At 38.1% G+C, this 18,284-nt stretch overlaps 2 protein-coding genes across 5 annotated transcripts; both read left to right on the top strand.

Moving 5' to 3' along the window:
• Nucleotides 1-3,061: 3,061 nt before the first annotated feature.
• On the top strand, nucleotides 3,062-8,163 carry LOC132177508 (type IV inositol polyphosphate 5-phosphatase 7-like). Of its 4 annotated transcripts, none has more exons than XM_059589862.1 (13): nucleotides 3,062-3,554; nucleotides 3,695-3,782; nucleotides 4,148-4,231; nucleotides 4,344-4,428; nucleotides 4,523-4,627; nucleotides 4,731-5,418; nucleotides 5,525-5,718; nucleotides 6,140-6,248; nucleotides 6,383-6,531; nucleotides 6,655-6,919; nucleotides 7,293-7,384; nucleotides 7,485-7,658; nucleotides 7,749-8,163. In XM_059589862.1, the coding sequence occupies exons 1-10, from the start codon at nucleotides 3,525-3,527 to the stop codon at nucleotides 6,875-6,877; spliced, it is 1,755 nt and encodes a 584-aa protein (XP_059445845.1). In that variant the 5' UTR covers nucleotides 3,062-3,524; the 3' UTR covers nucleotides 6,878-6,919; nucleotides 7,293-7,384; nucleotides 7,485-7,658; nucleotides 7,749-8,163. The 4 variants fall into 4 exon arrangements, with proteins under 4 accessions (XP_059445845.1, XP_059445846.1, XP_059445844.1 ...); XM_059589863.1 differs by having other exon boundaries at nucleotides 3,063-3,554; nucleotides 4,163-4,231; nucleotides 7,307-7,384; XM_059589861.1 differs by having other exon boundaries at nucleotides 3,063-3,554; nucleotides 7,307-7,384.
• A 5,503-nt stretch (nucleotides 8,164-13,666) lies between these two features.
• LOC132180100 (vicilin Car i 2.0101-like) lies at nucleotides 13,667-18,073 on the top strand. The gene is made up of 8 exons (XM_059592956.1): nucleotides 13,667-14,416; nucleotides 14,646-14,810; nucleotides 15,035-16,335; nucleotides 16,415-16,602; nucleotides 16,686-16,766; nucleotides 16,893-17,156; nucleotides 17,312-17,621; nucleotides 17,718-18,073. Exons 1-8 carry the CDS (start codon nucleotides 13,698-13,700, stop codon nucleotides 17,909-17,911), a joined length of 3,222 nt encoding a protein of 1,073 aa, XP_059448939.1. The 5' UTR covers nucleotides 13,667-13,697; the 3' UTR covers nucleotides 17,912-18,073.
• The last annotated feature ends 211 nt before the right edge of the window (nucleotides 18,074-18,284 follow it).

Below are 18,284 nucleotides of genomic sequence, written 5' to 3'. Positions count from 1 at the left end.
TTCCCATAAATTTTATTTTATTTATTTGCGTACAACCAAACAAAATTAATGAAATACAAAACATTCTTTTTGAGAGGCTTCTCTCTCTCTCTCTGTCTCTCATCCGTACAAGGAGGCTTCAAGAAACTGCGCATCAAAATTTCCCTTTTCATTATGTCCTCATTGAATGAATCCTAACATATTGGTTTCTCTTAGATACCACTCATGAAATGCTGCATCAACATTGTCAAAGAGTGGACAAAAAAAAAAAAAAAAAAAAGAAAAGAAAAAAGAAAAGTATTTTATTTCAATTTGTAGGGCCACCTCTTGTGCCCCTTTAGATAATCCAAATACCAAAGATGGCCCATTGCTCTTTAGTCTTTGATACAATATATCTTTCACTTTATAATTTTCTTTGTATTAGTTCAAGGTTCACTTTTTCTCCTCCTTATTGCTCCAAATCATTCTCTAGCTAAGACCCACAATTTAATTAGATGAGGCAAAACACAGCCATTTTGTTCTAAAACTCATATATATGTAAAAGGAAAAAGCACATGGTCACCTACCATTTCATGAAGGAAAAATCATTTTATGCTGATTAGATAACCTTGATTTGGACAAAATGGAAGTCCACTCACTCAACAACATGTTTAGAAAAATAGACAAGGCAACAAGCATTTCAATTGGTCTCCCATAATCTGCGTTTTTATCCTCTATACTCCAACCCCATGTCCCTGGAGAATATACCAGTATATATGTACATATGTGTGATGGGGGCATACATCTTCTCTCCGTGGGTGGGTTGTCATTTCAAAGATGCTTGCTCAAAACTTATCTAAATACTTGTCGGCCTAGTGGTATTTTTCTCAAGAGCCTTGGATCGACTTCAATTCCAGAGAATTTGAGCTCAAATGGAATATATATTATGACCCAGATCAAGGAATTATTTCATGGTTTAGATTAGATTAGATTTCATCAAAGACTAAAAAATACATGGTGATTACATGAAATGGGGATGATCTTATTCCTTTTTTTTTTTTTTTCATGGTGATTACAAAGAGAAACAAAAGAACTTTAAACTAGAAGTGGCAATTCGTATTTGTGTGTCGAGTTTGGATTGTGTCGATGTATGTATATAAGACAATATATGCGGTCAATCCTAATCCGACTCATTTAATTAAATATGTAAAACCTTTGAACCTTAACTAACTAATTTCGTGCTGAGTTTGTGGGTTGCATAAAAAATTATCAGCCTTAATGTTGTGTGTCGAATTCGGGACGTATTGAGATATGAGTATAAGACTATATAGGTAGGTTGCTAACCTTAATCCGAACAATCTAACTAAACGGCCAAGACTCTTTAACCTTAACTTACTGATTTCGTGTTGAGTTCGCGGACCTGGATTTTCTCAATTTCAACTAAAATAAAGAAGATGCATTTAGTTAAAACAAGAGGGCATTTTTGTCCAAAATTTGTTATGGACAAAAATGCCCTCTTATTTTAACTAAATGGATCTCCTTAATTTCATTTGAAATTGAGAGGATCCTTCTCCTAAATTTGCGGGCTGTATAAAGTCTTAATGTCGTGTGTTAGATTTAAATCTTATTAAGACTACATAAATTAATCCCACTTATTAATTTCATACAAAATTCGCATTGATTCGTGTAACAAATTGCAGGCCCTACTTTAAGGAAGACTTAATTAGGATCCTTTTCCGTGGAACCAACCGGCTACACTAGACATTAAAACTAGCATATAATTTGGTTAGTGGGGGCTCATGAAGTTGTTAATGATTTCCATTTATAATGTTGATGGTTTGATTTGTGGCTTTGCTTGGAAATTGGAATGTTCCGCCGTCAGCTCAATATTTTTTTTTGTGTAAAAAAGTTTGCCTAATCGATGGCCGAAAGACCCTACAATCATGAGGATTAGGATCAGTCCAAATATGACAGACGGCCTCTTTGCCCTTTGGTGCTCATTATGTGCTGAAGACCGGTCAAATTAAAGACTTCAAACTTGTGTCTTTATATTGGTTTCTAATTAGGGAGCCTTAATTTGTTGGCAGCCCGAGGAGGCAGCGTGGGCGGCAGGCGGCGGGGCACATCAAACTATAATTGTGAGACCAAATGAGTGAGGGAGAAGGCTCCTTTCCTTCTGCAAAACATCCACATTAACCCATAAATTAGATTTTTTTTTTCTTCCCAATAAACAGAAAAGAACCCCCAACACCCTGAAATTTGGGACACCTGCCTTTGTTTGCAAAGACACAAGCCTAGATTAAGCCCCCCTCCCCAAAAAAAGTTGCTTGAAATTAAACACTACCCACATTCCATTCCATCCCATCAATGATATGAATATGTGGGAAATGACACACACACAGGTTGCTCCACAAAACCAAAGTTGAAAAGGGGAAAAATGACAAGAATGAGTTTTATTGAGTAGGTATACACAACATGACTCACATACTGGTATAGGGAAAAAAAAAAAGAAGAAGAGAAGAAAAAAAAACCAATCAAAACGCAAAATCCTAAAAAAACATAACAAGAACTTGACAGAAGCCAGGAAAAGAAAGAATATATTAGAATTGTTTTTTTGTCAAAACACTGTACCTTCTCCTGCAAACATTCCTTGTCCAACAGAAGAAGAAACAAAATAAAAAGAGAAACAAAAACAAAAAAAAAATTAAGTACGACTACTACAACAACACATCACATACATGCCCTTTATCTTTTTGGCCTTTCTTTAAACTGCTTTTACTTTGAAGGAAGACTAAAACGGGAAGAAGGACACAGCAATAGGGTATGCTACCTTCACTTTGCTGACCAGGTGGGCAGCCTTTGTCCAGCTGCCCGGGTCGTTTTATGTTCAGAAGTTAAAGGCTTAAACAACATGCCCGTTGCCCCTTCCCTGCTTTGCATGTCTTGTGCTTTGGGGTAAAATTATTAAAACAATTAACAAAAATAAAACTAAAACTAAAGGCTCTTGAGACACAACTCTCTCTCCCTCTCTGCACTTTATTCTGTTCAAATTCGATACTTTGCTGTTGTTACTGAGACCGAGGCCCTTTGTTCAAGGAGAGAGAAAGAGAAACTCAGGCAAGCAGTTCTCTCTCTCTTACTCTTTCTCTCTTTCTCTCTCTCTGGCGCATTGTCTTGTTCTGCCTCAGAATCTCGTCTCACTTCCACGCATTAAAGCATTGTCTCTCTTTCTCTCTCTTTCCAGTCGTTGTGGGTGTTTTCATATTTCTTTGGTTTCTACTTCTTTGCGCCTTAAAGACTTCCATATAGTGCATTTAGTAGCTCCACAAGAGAAAAGCAAGAAAACCCATTTGCTGCTTGGTTGAGCTCTTGAGGTTATTTTTATTCTTGTTCCAAAGCCCAATATAGAGAAAGCCCAGGAGTTGGGGTGGGGACTGAGGAGAATCCTCTGCTAATGAGGTTCTATTCCTTGTATTTATGACATCTTGGGTTTGTTTTAAGCAAAACCCAGAAATCCAGAAATAGCAGAGAATACTAGGAGAACTGTATGAAGTGGTAGTGAAACAATGAGAGATGGGAATTCCAAGAAAAGCAAGGTTTTTCCCTTTCTTCTGCTAGAAAACAAATTCTCTTCTTGTGTTCAAAAAAAAAAAAAAAATGTATTTGTTTCTGGTTTCCTTTCCCTTTTTAATTATTGGATGTTGTTAGCTGATTCTTTGTTTGCTGTTTGGTAAAGCTCTCATGGTCAAAGAAAATGGTCAGGAAGTGGTTCAATATCAAGAGCAAGACTGAGGATTTTCAGGCAGATGATGTTAATCACGGTGGTGGGTATCATTATTCTCTCTGGATTCTTACTAGGCTTGTAATTGTTAGGACTTTAGGACTTATTGTTCATGTTGTCGTGGTTTTCAGAATACTATGGACTTAAGAACTTAGCCAAATAGTTGAATTAGGCTCAATTAGGTAGCGGCTTCTGTTTTCCGCACAATAAGTAGTAAATCATTTCAAATTATAAATTCTATGTTTCTTTCCCCAAATTTTCTCATCAACCAAACAAAGCATTAACTATTTTGATCAAGTTTGTTTTTAATGCTTCTAATACCATTTTAAGTTCTTGTTTTTATTATTTTTCTTTATGCACTATATATCCTATTTGTTTTAATTAAAAGTAGGACTGATGGATTAATAGGGATTCCTTTATCAGGAGGTGATATGGAATATAGGAGTAGCTTCTCAGAGAGGGAGCCATGCACAATCAAAAAAAGCAAAACAGGTTTAGTATAACTAGAGCACAATTTAAGACTTTATTTATAATGAATATGTTGTAAATTATTTTTGTTTTTGTTTTTTTTTTCTCATTTTTTTTTTCTCACTCTAATGCACAGAAAAATTTAGCCGAAACACAGAGCAGGTCCGGCGAGGAAGAATGAATCTTGACCACCCTCGGATTATAGATGTGCAGAACTATAGGTATCATTTTCCTTCTTTTCCTTTGTGTTTTCCTTCTTCTCACAGATGTTGTTGTATTGATTATGAGAGCTTTTGCTTTTTAATTTGGGGGCAGCATATTCGTAGCTTCATGGAATGTGGCTGGAAGATCCCCACCAAGTAATTTGAATCTAGACGACTGGCTTCATGCCTCACCTCCTGCTGACATTTATGTTCTGGGGTATGTTTTGGTAGCATATATTTCTACAATTTTCTGTTCTTGAAGAAAACTCTGAAATTAACCCATTTCTAATGGATGCCATTCTATTCCTTGCCTCTTTCAGATTTCAAGAAATTGTTCCACTGAATGCTGGGAATGTTCTGGGCGCAGAAGACAATGGTCCTGCCAAAAAATGGCTTGCTCTCATTCGAAAGACTCTAAACAATCTTCCTGGGACCAGTGGAGCTAGTGGATGCTATACACCATCTCCCATTCCTGAGCCAGTTATAGAAATAAATGCTGATTTTGAGGGATCGGCTAGGCAGAAGAACTCGTCTTTCTTCCACCGCCGATCATTTCAGACAACCCACAGCTGGAGAATGGACAATGACCCTTCAATTCCACAACCGCGACTTGATCGGCGATTCAGTGTTTGTGATAGAGTAATCTTTGGCCACAGGCCAAGTGACTATGATCCCAATTTTAGATGGGGTCACAGGCCAAGTGACTATTCCAGGCCAAGTGACTATTCCAGGCCTAGTGACTATTCCAGATGGGGTTCATCTGATGATGATAACGGGCCAGGGGATTCACCAAGTACTGTGCTATATTCACCAATGTCCTTTGGTGGATCTGCTTCCACTGAAGATGGATATAGAATGCCAGGCCGTTCAAGGTACTGCTTAGTTGCAAGTAAACAAATGGTTGGCATATTTCTCACAATATGGGTGAGAAGTGAATTGAGGGATTCTGTTCAGAACATGAAAGTATCTTGTGTTGGCAGAGGATTGATGGGTTACCTCGGAAATAAGGTATCATATTAGTTAATCATGGTGGTTTCCATGTATACCTGCTTTTTACTTGAATTCTCAGATATAATTAACGAAGAAATAAGCATTATTCTCCTTGTATCTGCAGGGATCAATTTCGGTCAGCATGTCTTTACACCAAACAACTTTTTGCTTCATCTGTAGTCATCTAACCTCAGGACAGAAGGATGGTGATGAGCTAAGAAGGAACTCTGATGTCATGGAGATCCTTAGGAAGACTAGGTTTCCACGGGTTCATGGCTCTGGCGATGGGAAATCCCCAGAAACAATCCTTGAGCATGAGTGAGACCCTTTCTTATCCTCCATCAATTAAATAGGATTCTCATAACATTCTATGAACATAAATTATAGAAAAGATTAGGGCAAAGTGCAGAGTAGTGGGATCTGAAAACAATACAAAAATACTATCTGTTTACTTCCCTTGGGATTTGACTTAATTTGTTATATTTTACATGGGGTCTCTAACATTATATACACCAATTGTATTCTGGTTTTGTTCGAATGAATCTTTTGTTTTTCTTTGGTTACCTAAGATCCCTCTTGAAATTTAAAGGCTTAGCATCAATTTGTGTGGAAATCATGCACACATATACTTGTGCATGCTAACATTTCTGTTTCTAAGTGGCTCACAACCCCTTTATAATCATCTTTGTTCGATAACATTTTTTCTTCAATATGCTAACTATGTATCTTCTTTTTATAGTCGAATTATTTGGCTTGGGGATCTGAATTATCGTATTGCCCTCTCTTACCGCTCTGCTAAGGCGCTTGTTGAGATGCAAAACTGGAGGGCATTGTTAGAGAATGATCAGGCATGTTTCCTCTCCTGGAGTTCTTCTGTCTGTTTCTTTTCTCCGTTTTAAAATGCTTTATTTAAAAAATTATTATTATTATTACTTACATATAGAAGAATTTCAGTCTAAATTGTTGATGGTTCTCTTGGCAGTTACGTAGAGAGCAGAGACAAGGTCGTGTTTTTGTGGGATGGAACGAAGGGAAGATTTATTTTCCCCCAACTTACAAGTATTCAACTAATTCAGACAGATATGCAGGGGATGATATGCACCCAAAGGAGAAACGTAGAACACCTGCTTGGTAAGATTATCTCTCCTACCTTACAGGCAAAAGTAAATGAAATCATAGCTAAAATGCAAAATAGAGATAGTAGAGAGATGATTCTTTTTGTGTGTGGCTGATTTAATTGTCTTTTGTGTGAAGGTGTGATCGAATTCTGTGGTATGGAGAAGGCCTTCAGCAATTATCTTATGTTCGTGGGGAATCTAGATTTTCGGATCATAGACCCGTCTACGGAATATTTTGGGCTGAGGTTGAGTCAAGCCATAACCGATTGAGGAAAAGCATGAGTTATTCTAGTTCCAGGATTGAGGCAGAGGAGTTTCTGCCTTATTCACATGGATATACTGAGCTAAACTTTTTCTAAAGTGAAGGAGAATAAGTACGATCCACACTGATCCGCACTCGAGTATGTTCTCTCTCTCTCTCTCTCTCTCGCACGCGCACATACACATTATATGTTTCCCGCCTTCAAGCATTCGGGTCGGCGGAAGTACAAAAGTGGCTTAGTATGCTAGTCTTATTAATGACAGTAGCTCCCAGCCTCCTGCAATCCTTTGTATAATAAACCTGGAGGATATACTATACTTGTACATGCCTTTTTCAGCCCTATAGTGCATGCATTTTGTGAGAAGCCATTTGCAAACCCACCTCAGAAACAGAACATGCGCTTTGCATAATGTTAAAAGTGCTTCACATTTACATTCTCTTTCCCTTTTCTTTGTGAAAGTTTTCCTGAGCAGCAGATCTCTCCTTCCTCTTCTGTTCCTGTTCTTATTTAGCATTTGGTCCCCAGTTGCAGGCGGGAATCTCTTTGAAGCAACTCGTCCTTGAAGGGTGATGGAGACATTCCGTTGCCCACAAACCGAAAAAGGTTGGTCTTCCTTACCCTTTTTTTTTTCCCCACTTTTCTTGGTTTTGCTGTAGCTCTGAGTTTCTTTGTCTAATATTACCTTTACTTTCTCTGATAACAGGTGTTAATTTTGTATTTCCTTGCCATTGCCAACACATTGTATCTTTGATCATCACATCTTCTTAGCTAACAACACACCAGTTCAGTATGTTGCATAATTTTGTTAACCGATTAACAAGCACCTTTTCTGGCATCTCATAGTTCCGTACGAGCATGTGCAGTGCTGCATAATGATGTATGTTAACTAAGCTCTTACTTCAATGCTTAAACTATATATATAATAAGTTGTCCATGTACTTAATATGAAAACTTTTTTGCTCTGCAGGATGAACTCGACCAATCAAGAAGTGCCAAGTGGGTCGATGACGATTTTTTTATTCATGATTCTTTAATTTGTTTAGAGAGTACATAGATGATGACTGAATGACATTGAAAGATGGTCAAAATAATCATCCGGGTTCTAACTTTTTGTTTTAAATGCAAAGAGAAGTAAAAGAAAGATTCGATGGATACTCATTGCCAAAAGTGATGGAGAAAATGTAGAGAAAAAGAAAAAAGAAATGAAGTTGATGATAGAAATCAGAAAACCTCTTCTGCTCTCTCTGTTGTCGTTAATGATTCTACTGAAAAAGGTGGGTTTTCTTGAGAGTCTCCCACCTCCACTGCTGTTTGCTTTTATTTTTACTGTTACATGTTTTACAGAATACAAAAGCACAAGACAGATTCCCAGCTTTGCCAGAATGAGACGCTATGATTTAGAAACACCTCTAATTCCACTTTTGTCCTTTGTTGGTTGCTCTAAATTATAATATTAATAATAACTTTACCTTAAGTACTACCACAAAAATGGACAACCATTATTTTATGGTCAAAATTTAAAGTTGGTATATATAATTTCGTATTATTTAAAAGATATGTCAACATTTACTTTATATATATTATTAGATACACCAATTTTAAATTTTACTATGAAATAAATTTGAAGTGAAGAGAATTCTTGTCAAAAAAACAGCAAAGGCAACAATACCAAAGCGTCCAAATTAAATAGAGAAGTATTAGGAGCCAAACGAATGAATCCAGAAAATTTTTCAAATTGACGTGGCAAGGGTTTTTAAATTAAAAAAATGCAATTTTCTCTTTCTTGTTTGCTATTCAAGGTTTGCCACGTCAGTTTAAAAATTTTTCTGAGTTCATTTGTTTGGTTTCCTAACACTTCTCAATTAAATAAAACACAACAAAGCATAGTTAGGACTAATTTATACCTTCAAAAACTATAATATGTAGGGAGGTACTCGTAGTCTATTTGTTAATGCATGGAATTCATTTTTGGGTTTATGGGAATCCAATGGTGCTTCTCTGTTTCATTTTGTTCCACAAATGGGTCAAGCCCACCTTCTTCTCTCAACATGGCACTAGGCCACTCTGAAATTCCTCCCTAAAGTAAAACACCTTGTTCCTGAGTCTAAGGTCCAAGTAAATTGGTGTATTTTGGAATATATGATATGATTCCATACTAGGTTTCGATTATTCTATAGATAAGAAATATGACCTATTGCAGTAATAAAAGTCTCAAGCCAATGAAAAATCTCTCAGGATAGCCAAACCCAGGATTCTACTCTACTAAAAAAAATATTACAATAAATATAGTAAAGCTTACAACCCCTTTGATCAAATCTTAGTGTTTCGTTACACTTATGCTCCGCTTGTTTTAATGTAAAATGTTTTTCATCGAAAAATGTTTTCAGCACAAACCATTTTTTTGAAAAATAATTTCCTTGAAAACATTTTACGGTGTTTGGCACGTACGGAAAATCACAATTATATATATTAACTCTAAATTACGAAAATGTCTCGACCAAGTCTTGGAGGTGTCCTAACAGAGTCCACCGGGACCAAACCAGGATTTGACCAGGACCTGGTATGGTCGTTTATTGATCAATACTTTTCTGATCATCATGAAAGTACTTTAATCAAATCCTAGCACCTTAAGTTTAAATATTCTTTCCATCTAGCAAAACAAATCATGCATTAAATCTTTAATCCATCTAGTTCTCTAACTTAACTCTTCTAATTATAAATTTTCCTAAGTGACAAGAGTGACTCATCCATTCTCTCATTATCTTCCTACTCTCATGCTTTGGCTTCCTACTAAGAGTCTACAAAATCTTATAATTAACCTTAACTCTAATACTCCATCAGTCAGAGTACTCTAGTATTTAATCAAGGAATTGAGGCAAAAGAGATAGAAAACCACTCATTGAATATTTCATATTGATAAATTGATTAAAATACATAAACTGACAGCTAAGGCCATCTTATTAGGCTTATATAAACCCTAAATTGGAAACCCTAAAAAATAATAATAATTAAATTAAATAAATACATTTTGCGGTAGAAAAAAAATACATAACGACAATTGTCCCCTAGTAAACGTTGGAATTACAAAGTGTTCATGAAATACAAAATTGCAACCCTCTAACTAATCTTTCCAACGCCATCAAGTTTGTCTCAATTCGATGTCGGAATCAGAAGATATAATTTTTTTAAAGTAAAATGGGTATGACAAAAAATGGGTAAAATTGGCATGCATCACCCTTACCCAAGTCCCATGCCATGAACATTTGCCCTTATTACTTGAAGGATTCTCATCCAAGCTTGCACCTTGCATCACCTTTGTTCGTGCTTGCGTCACTCTATTAAACCACACACCACCCTCAGCTCTGATACTATTTGTTAAAAAGATGATACTTTAAGGAATCTTTTCAATGAGCCCATAATATTGAGACGTTACTTAACCCAAAAGCTTATGTGTTAGAGGCCCAATCATTGGCAAAACTAGAATTTGGAGTTTGGGGGGATTAAAATTAAAAAATTTAAGTGGGAAAAATTTTAATTTTAAAAGGGTTATAAGTGAATTTTTTTTTTAAAAAAAAAAAGAAAAAAAAAAGAAGGGGGAAACCATAGTGGCTTGGGGGCTTCAGACTCACAAGTCACCATGTAATATTGTCTTGGGCCTAACTATATATATACTATATTAATCATTTACATTTATGACATATTTTCAATGTGAGACTCAAACCTTACTACACTTGTTGGAAGTCCTACATTGCTTGGGTATTAAGGAGATGGGTCATTTATAAGGTTGAGGGGAAGCTTCAACTCTTGAGCTAGCTTTTAGGTTAAGTTAGGCTCAAAACCCATTTCTAATGCATCTTGTTGATTGCATGCATGATATGATATCAGAGCTTGGCCCAATTAGCTGTGGCCCATCGTCTCTCATTGCTACACCTCACACTTGAGGGGGCATGTTGGAAGTCCCATATTACTTGGGTATTAAAGAGATTTGACATTTATAAGGTTGAGGAAAAACCTTAACTCTTGAGCTAGCTTTTGGGTTGAGTTAGGCCAAAACCCATTTTTAATAACACTCACATGTACATACTCAACAAAATAATTTTTTTTTTTTTTTGACATGTTCACATAAGGGAAGGGGGAGGAGGGATTCGAACTAGTGACCTCCGCTTCATTAGACGTGGTCCACAGCCGATTGAGCTACCCCTTGGGGACAAAAAAATAAATTAAATTCATGTCATTTCTTTATCAAAAACTTTCATAACTTTGAGAAAAACCCAACATACAATATTACATATTACATCATGGTCAAAGATTTTGATCGACAATGTATGAAACAAGCCCATAAAAATACTAAAAGAAACTGCCAATCCAAGACCCCGCACCGATTAGACTTTGAATAGTAATAGGCTCCAACTTAATTAGCTCGGAATTAAAGAGCAATAATTAAGTTGAAACAAGGCAACTCCCTTCTCACACTCCTCCTCTCAGGGACGGAACTAGAAATTTTTGTGATGGACGAATTTTTTTTTTTTTTTTTGAAATGACCATTGATTGCAAGGGAGAAGGTGTTAAGATTCCCGAAGGCAAGTGGTAATGAGGGGGGGCAACATATATACGAATAGTGATACAACTTACGCCTGGCGTGCATCAACAGTGATGCACGCCAGGCAAAAAATAATAATAAAATTTTTTTTTTTGCCTAGCGTACATCACTGTTGATGCATGCCAGGCGTAAGTTGTATCATTACTCCATATATGCATATGGAGGTCGAATAATAAACATGAAATGATAGGTAATTAATAATGAGGACATCATATATGGAGGTCGAATAATAAACATGAAAGGGCAGGTAATTAATAACGAGGACATCATTTATGGAGGTTGCATAATAAATATGAAAAGGCCACAATTTTCAAGAATTGTATTCCATCAATAAAAGATCCACGACGGTTATTTCCCTACAAAAGGAAATTTTGAATTAATTAATAAGTACATTTTTGTATAATTTCAATAATTAGTTTCCTGAAGCGGAGGTCACTAGTTCGAATCTCCCTCCCCCTCTTGTGCAGACATGTCAAAAAAATAATTAGTTTCCTATAAATGTAACCCTTAGATTGCAAGAAGAATCACCAAATGAATTACCAATTCAGTGTTTTCTTATCTTATTGTGTGGTCTCTAACAGTCTAACAAGAAATTAAAGGGAGATTCAAATTAATAAGGTGAGCTTACAAAAAATAAATTATATATATATATATAGAGTGAATTAGAGTTTGGACTGGAAAGAAACTAAATGAATGAGGACATTTTCAGTTTTCCAAGCTAGAAGAGGGGGAAAACTAAAATTAAAAATTAAAAATGGGACAAAAATATTATTTTGGGGGACAAAATTATAAAAAATGTATACTTTTTAAAGGATTATAAAATTTTGGAAGGACATTTTCTGTTTTACTAAAAGAAACTGCCAATCCAGGACCCCAATTAGACTTTGAATAGTAATATGCTCCAACTTAATTAGCTAGGAATTAAAGAGCAATTACTAATTAAGTTGAAACAAGGCAAACCCCCTTCTCACACTCCTCTTAGGGATGGAACTAGAAATTTTAGTGCGAAGGACGAATTTTTTTTTTTTTTCAAATGACCGCAAGGGAGAGGGTGTGGTAATGAGGGGGGCAGCATATATATATATATATATATATATGAAGGTCGAATAATAAACATGAAAGGGCAGGTAATTAATAAGAAGGACATCATACATGGACGTTGGATAATAAACATGAAAAGGCAACAATTTTCAAGAATTGTATTCCATCAATAAAAGATCCACGACCTACGGTTATTTCCCTACAAAAGGCAATTCTGAATTAATTAACAACTACATTTTTATTGTACAATTTCAATAATTAGTTTACTATAAATATAACCCTGAGATTGCAAGAAGAATCACTAAATGAATTATCAACTCAGTGTTTTCTTGTCTTATTGTGTGGTCTATAATACGAAAGGGAGATTCAAACTAATAAAGTGAGCTTACAAAAAATATATTATATATATAAATTTAGTGAATTAGAGTTTGGACCAGAAGGAAACTATATGAATGGGGACATTTTCAGTTTTACAAGCTAGAAGAGGGGGGAAAACTAAAATTAAAAATTAAAAATGGGAGAAAAGTATTATTTAATTTGGGGGAGAAAATTATAAAAAATGTATACTTTAGAAAGGATTATAAAATTTTGAAAGGACATTTTCTGTTTTACAAGCTAGAAGAGAGATATAAATATTATTTTAAAGGGACAAAATTATAAAAAATATATATTTTAAAAATTTTGAGAGACATTCGGGCCCCTAAACCTTCGAGCAGGTCCGCCCCTGCCTCCTCTGCTGCACTGATCAATCGCACCCAACTGAAACAATATATATCTGCCAATTACCACCCAAAAAAAAAAACACATCTCGCATAGAAAAGCCAATCATTGTGAATCTCTAATATGCAAAACCACATGACATTGATTAAACTCCCCACAAATACATGCATAGTACTATGGTGGTCTGCAATGAATCACCCATGCATGGTTATCCCTGTCCCAAATTTGCCACCTGCTTGTCGAGATTCCACTTCACGGATGAGTATCGACGCGTCCCACCAACTAAATATATCGCCTTGCATGCAAACAAACACGTAAACGCAGGAATGAGTGGTTCCAACAATTTTCGAGTGTCGGAGACTCGTGTGACGCGGGTGGATGTTTTATGTAGGCCGCCCACGTCGATTTGTCACGTAGGACACTCGTCATCTTGCATGTCAACGTGCCAAGCCAACTGTCCCATGCATGTCTAAGCCGTAGCAGCTATAAGTACGTGAACCCCTCCGAGCCATACCTTCACCTTTTTCCCTCTTAATTTCAAGCTAAACCAAAACCATGGTGATCAAAGATAGGCATAGGCTTCCTTTGTTTCTGCTCCTTTCGGTTCTTTTCCTAGCCCCGGTGTCTCTTTCTCTCGCTCATGAGACTCTTGAGGAGCCGAGGTATGAGCTGAGACAGAAAGACGACCGTGACCCTGAGAGCCCTCGGAGGGAGTTCCAGCAGTGCCAAGAGCGTTGCCGGAGGGAAGAGCGCGGACAGAGGCAGCAGCAACAGTGTCAGCAGCGCTGCGAGGAGCAGTTGAGGGAGCGGGAAAGACAGAGAGAGCGGGAGGTCGACGCTGTGAGTCAACAGGATCCACGGCGGCAATATGAGGAGTGCCAGAGACTATGTGAGAGGCAGGAGCCACGTCAGCAACAACAATGCCAGAGAAGGTGCGAGCGAAAATTTGAAGAGCAACGAGAAGGAGAAGGAAGAGGGCGCCGAGGTGGCAGCAGGGGCGACGACGAAGAGAACACGCGAGAGCCACGAGAACAGTTCCAACAATGCCAGCAGCGTTGCCAGAGGGAAGCGCAAGGCCAGAGACAGCAACAACAATGCCAAAGGAGGTGCGAGGAGCGTTATGAAGAGGAACAAAGGAGGGAACAAGGACGCCAAGGCGGGAGAGACAATATTGAGGAGTATACTAGAGACCCTCAACAGCAGTATCAACAGTGCCAGCAACGTTGCGAGAGGCAAGAACAAGGCCAGCGCCAACAACAACAATGCCGAAGGAGGTGTGTTACTATGAATTTCATAGTTTCTTAATTAAATGGTATAATTTGTTAGGTTGGTAAAAGAAACTTAGACCTTTAAGTTTCTACACTAACATATATATGGAGACCATATACTTTTTATTGTCTTCAAACATTATCTGATGAGATAAATTTAATTTTAAAATACTAAACAAAACTAATATAAAGTAATGTTAAATAAAATCTAATCCTTTCTATTTTCTGTAACAAGGTGCGAGGAACGTTATGAAGAAGAACAAAGGAGGGAACAAGAACAAGGCGGGAGAGACAATATTGAGGAGTATACTAGAGACCCTCGACAGCAGTATCAACAGTGCCAACAGCGTTGCGAGAGGCAAGAACATGGCCAGCGCCAACAACAACAATGCCAAAGGAGGTGTATTACTATGAATTTCATAGTTTCTTAATTAAATGATATAATTTCTTAGGTTGGTTGAAGAAACTTAGTCCTTTAAGTTTCTACACTAACATATGATGACCATACTTTTTATTGTCTTCAAACACTATCTGATGAGATAAATTTAATTTTAAAATACTTAACAAAATTGATATAAAGTAATGTTAAATAAAAGCTAATCCTTTTCTATTTCCTGTAACAAGGTGCGAGGAACGTTATGAAGAGGAACAAAGGAGGGAACAAGAACAAGGAGAGGGCGGGAGAGACAATATTGAGGAGTATACTAGAGACCCTCAACAGCAATATCAACAGTGTCAGCAGCGTTGTGAAAGGCAAGAACAAGGCCAACGCCAACAACAATGTCAAAGGAGGTGCGAGGAACGCTACGAAGAGGAACAAAGGAGGCAGCGAGAACAAGAAGAGGGAGGACGCCAACGCGAGAGAGACATTGATCAGGAGCATATTAGAGACCCTCAACAGCAATACCAGCAATGCCAACAGCGTTGCCAGAGGCAAGAACAAGGCCGACATCAACAACAATGCCAGAGAAGATGTGCAGAGCGCTACGAAGAGGAACAAAGGAGGGAACAAGAGCGAGAAGAAGGAAGAGACACTGAGGAGGATACCAGAGACCCTCAACAACAGTATCAACAGTGCCAGCAGCGTTGCCAGAGGCAAGAACAAGGTCATCGCCAACAACAGCAATGCCAGAGGAGGTGCGAGGAGCGCTACGAAGAGGAACAAAGGAGGGAACGAGAACAAGAAGAGGAAGGAGGACGCCAGCGCGGGAGAGACACTGATCAGGAGAAAAATAGAGACCCTCAAAAGCAATATCTGAAATGCCAGCAGCGTTGCCTGAGCAGACAAGGCCAACGTCAAGAGCGATGTCAGAGAAGGTGCGAGGAGCGCTACGAAGAGGATCAAAGGAAGAAAGGAGGGGGAGAAAAAAGAGGGCATGGTAAATACAGTGAGGAGTGCACGCGAGACCCACAACAGCGGTATGAGCAATGCCAACAACAGTGCCAAAGGTATCAGGGGGATCAGGAGAAGCAATTATGTCGAAGAAGGTGCGAGCAACAGAGACAACAAGAAGAAAGAGAGCACCAACGCGGCAGAGACCAACAAGATCCGCAACAGCAATACCAGCAATGCCAACGCCGATGTCAGACACGAGAGCAAAGGCCAGAAAGACAGAGACAATGTCAACAACGATGCGAAGAGCAATACCGGGAGCAGCAAACCAGAGAATGGGGAGGAGAGGGAAACCCATCCAAGCAAGCAAGACGCAGTGAAGAGCACAATCCCTACTACTTTCACTCTCAGAGATTCCAGTTAGTACACAGGTCCGAAGAAGGCTATGTTAGGTCTCTTGAGAGGTTCACAGAGAGGTCTGAGCTCCTTAGTGGCATTGACAATTACCGCTTGGTCATCTTGGAAGCAAATCCTAACTCCTTTATGCTCCCACACCACAAAGATGCGGATGCTATTGTTATTGTCGTAATGGGTAAGTTCCTCATAATAGCGTAATTTTATGTGATTGAAATACTTGATCACATCCTCCATGGTTAATTAAATTGTTGCAGGAAAAGCGACCATCAACTTTGTGCGTCAAGACAAGAGAAATGAGAGAGAGTCCTTCAACCTCGAGTGTGGAGACGTGCTTATGGTTCCTGCAGGGACTACTACTATGGTTGCCGTTAACCAAGACAGTAATGAAAAGCTACAAATTGTGGTACTCGTCAAGCCCGTCAACAATCCTGGCCAATTTAGGGTAAATTCATGTATTTTTTTTGTGTTGTTCAGGTACACATCTATACATCTATGGAATTTTGAATCTTTTTAAATTTGGTGCAGGAATACTTTGCAGCCGGTGCTCAAAATCGTGAATCATATTTAAGGGCATTCAGCGAAGACATCCTCGAAGCCTCTCTAAATGTAGGCTTTTTTTCTTTCTTCTTTTTTGGTTTTTAATGAAGTTGAAAACTTTAGTTAATCTTGCTATCAAATGGTGCACCTAAATATATATATGCTTAAATGGGTGTCATATAATTATCATGGCAGACCCCAATAGAGAAGCTAGAGAGGGCGTTCCAGCAGCAGGAGCAGAGGCAGGGAGTAATCATCAGAGCCTCACAAGAGCAGCTGAGGGCATTGAGCCAACGGGCCATGTCGGCCGGCCGCCAATCCTCTCGAGGTCCGATCAGTCTAAGAAGCCTGAGCCCTTCCTACTCGAACCAGTTCGGGCAGTTCTTCGAGGCTTCTCCCGAGGACCACAGGCAACTCCAGGACATGGATGTCTTTGTCAATTACGCCGAAATCAAACAAGTAATCCAAAAATCTACTGCATATCACTACTATTAATTTATAATAAAAAATATTGTCGCCTTTGTGTAAGTCTAGACAACTAAGCGACTTGACATTTGTGTAATAGTCTAGTAATAGTCTACTAAATAACTATCTCGAGCCTTTGTCGTGCGCAGGGAGCTGTTATGGTGCCGCACTACAACTCGAGGGCCACCGTCGTCGTCTTCGTGGTAGAAGGAACCGGAAGATTTGAAATGGCATGTCCACATCTTTCAAGTCAGAGCCAGGAAAGCCGAGGGAGAAGAGAACAACAAGAAGAAGAGAGCAGTGGAAAATTCCAGAGGGTCAGTGCTCGTTTGTCACCGGGTGATGCTTTTGTAATCCCGGCCGGTCACCCGATTGCCGTAGTTGCCTCCGAAAGAGAGAACTTACGGATGGTCGGGTTCGGAATCAATGGCCAGAACAACCAGAGGAACTTCCTCGCAGGTAATCGATCTAGTCGACTCACGTTTACCAAACAAACAAAAGTTTGAAATTAATTTTAATTACTCTGTTTTGTGTTTTTGTTTCCGGTTGGTGTAGGGCAAGACAACATAATAAACCAGCTGGAGAGAGAAGCAAAGGAGCTTGCCTTCAACCTGCCACAAGAAGAGATAGAGCAGATATTCGGAAGGCAGAGGGAATCTTATTTTGTGCCAAAGGAAAGGCAGAGCCAGCGGGGGCAGGGGAGAGACCACCCATTGGCATCAATTTTGAACTTGGCCGGTTTCTTCTGAGGATGGAGAGGGAAATTGCACGTTATGTAGTACGTAGTATCTAATAATCTGAAAAACTTTATGTTAAAAGTTTTCGAGTAGTCAATGGCATGAGCTTTTGTATGTATTTAAGCTTAAGCTTTTTAGTATGAATGAAATAAAAGAGAAGAGTTCGTGTGCCCATTTCTCCACTACTACAAATTTCCTCTTATATGCTTCATTTTGATAACTAATATATTCTATCACGAAAAAGTATATATATATATATATATATATATATATATATATAGAAACAAATAGTGATAAATCAAGTACTCTTTTTTGTTTTTATCTGTCATAATTTATTTATTTAACTATATGTCCACATTTGTCACATTTGACTATTTATTTTTAC

This window comes from Corylus avellana, chromosome ca4, assembly GCF_901000735.1.
Source record: "Corylus avellana chromosome ca4, CavTom2PMs-1.0".
NCBI lineage: Eukaryota > Viridiplantae > Streptophyta > Magnoliopsida > Fagales > Betulaceae > Corylus > Corylus avellana.
The sequence above is the reverse complement of the archived record's forward strand: the minus strand, read 5'-3'. Positions and strand labels throughout refer to the sequence as shown.

Excerpts from the sequence above, each read along its gene's own strand:
- LOC132177508 (XM_059589862.1), top strand. The coding sequence starts at position 3,525 with ATGAGAGATGGGAATTCCAAGAAAAGCAAG. Across the intron at positions 4,232-4,343 it reads AATCAAAAAAAGCAAAACAG|AAAAATTTAGCCGAAACACA; the intron begins GTTTAGTATAAC and ends TCTAATGCACAG. Across the intron at positions 6,532-6,654 it reads AAACGTAGAACACCTGCTTG|GTGTGATCGAATTCTGTGGT; the intron begins GTAAGATTATCT and ends TTTTGTGTGAAG.
- LOC132180100 (XM_059592956.1), top strand. The coding sequence starts at position 13,698 with ATGGTGATCAAAGATAGGCATAGGCTTCCTTTGTTTCTGCTCCTTTCG. Across the intron at positions 14,417-14,645 it reads CAACAACAATGCCGAAGGAG|GTGCGAGGAACGTTATGAAG; the intron begins GTGTGTTACTAT and ends TTCTGTAACAAG. Across the intron at positions 16,603-16,685 it reads ACAATCCTGGCCAATTTAGG|GAATACTTTGCAGCCGGTGC; the intron begins GTAAATTCATGT and ends AATTTGGTGCAG.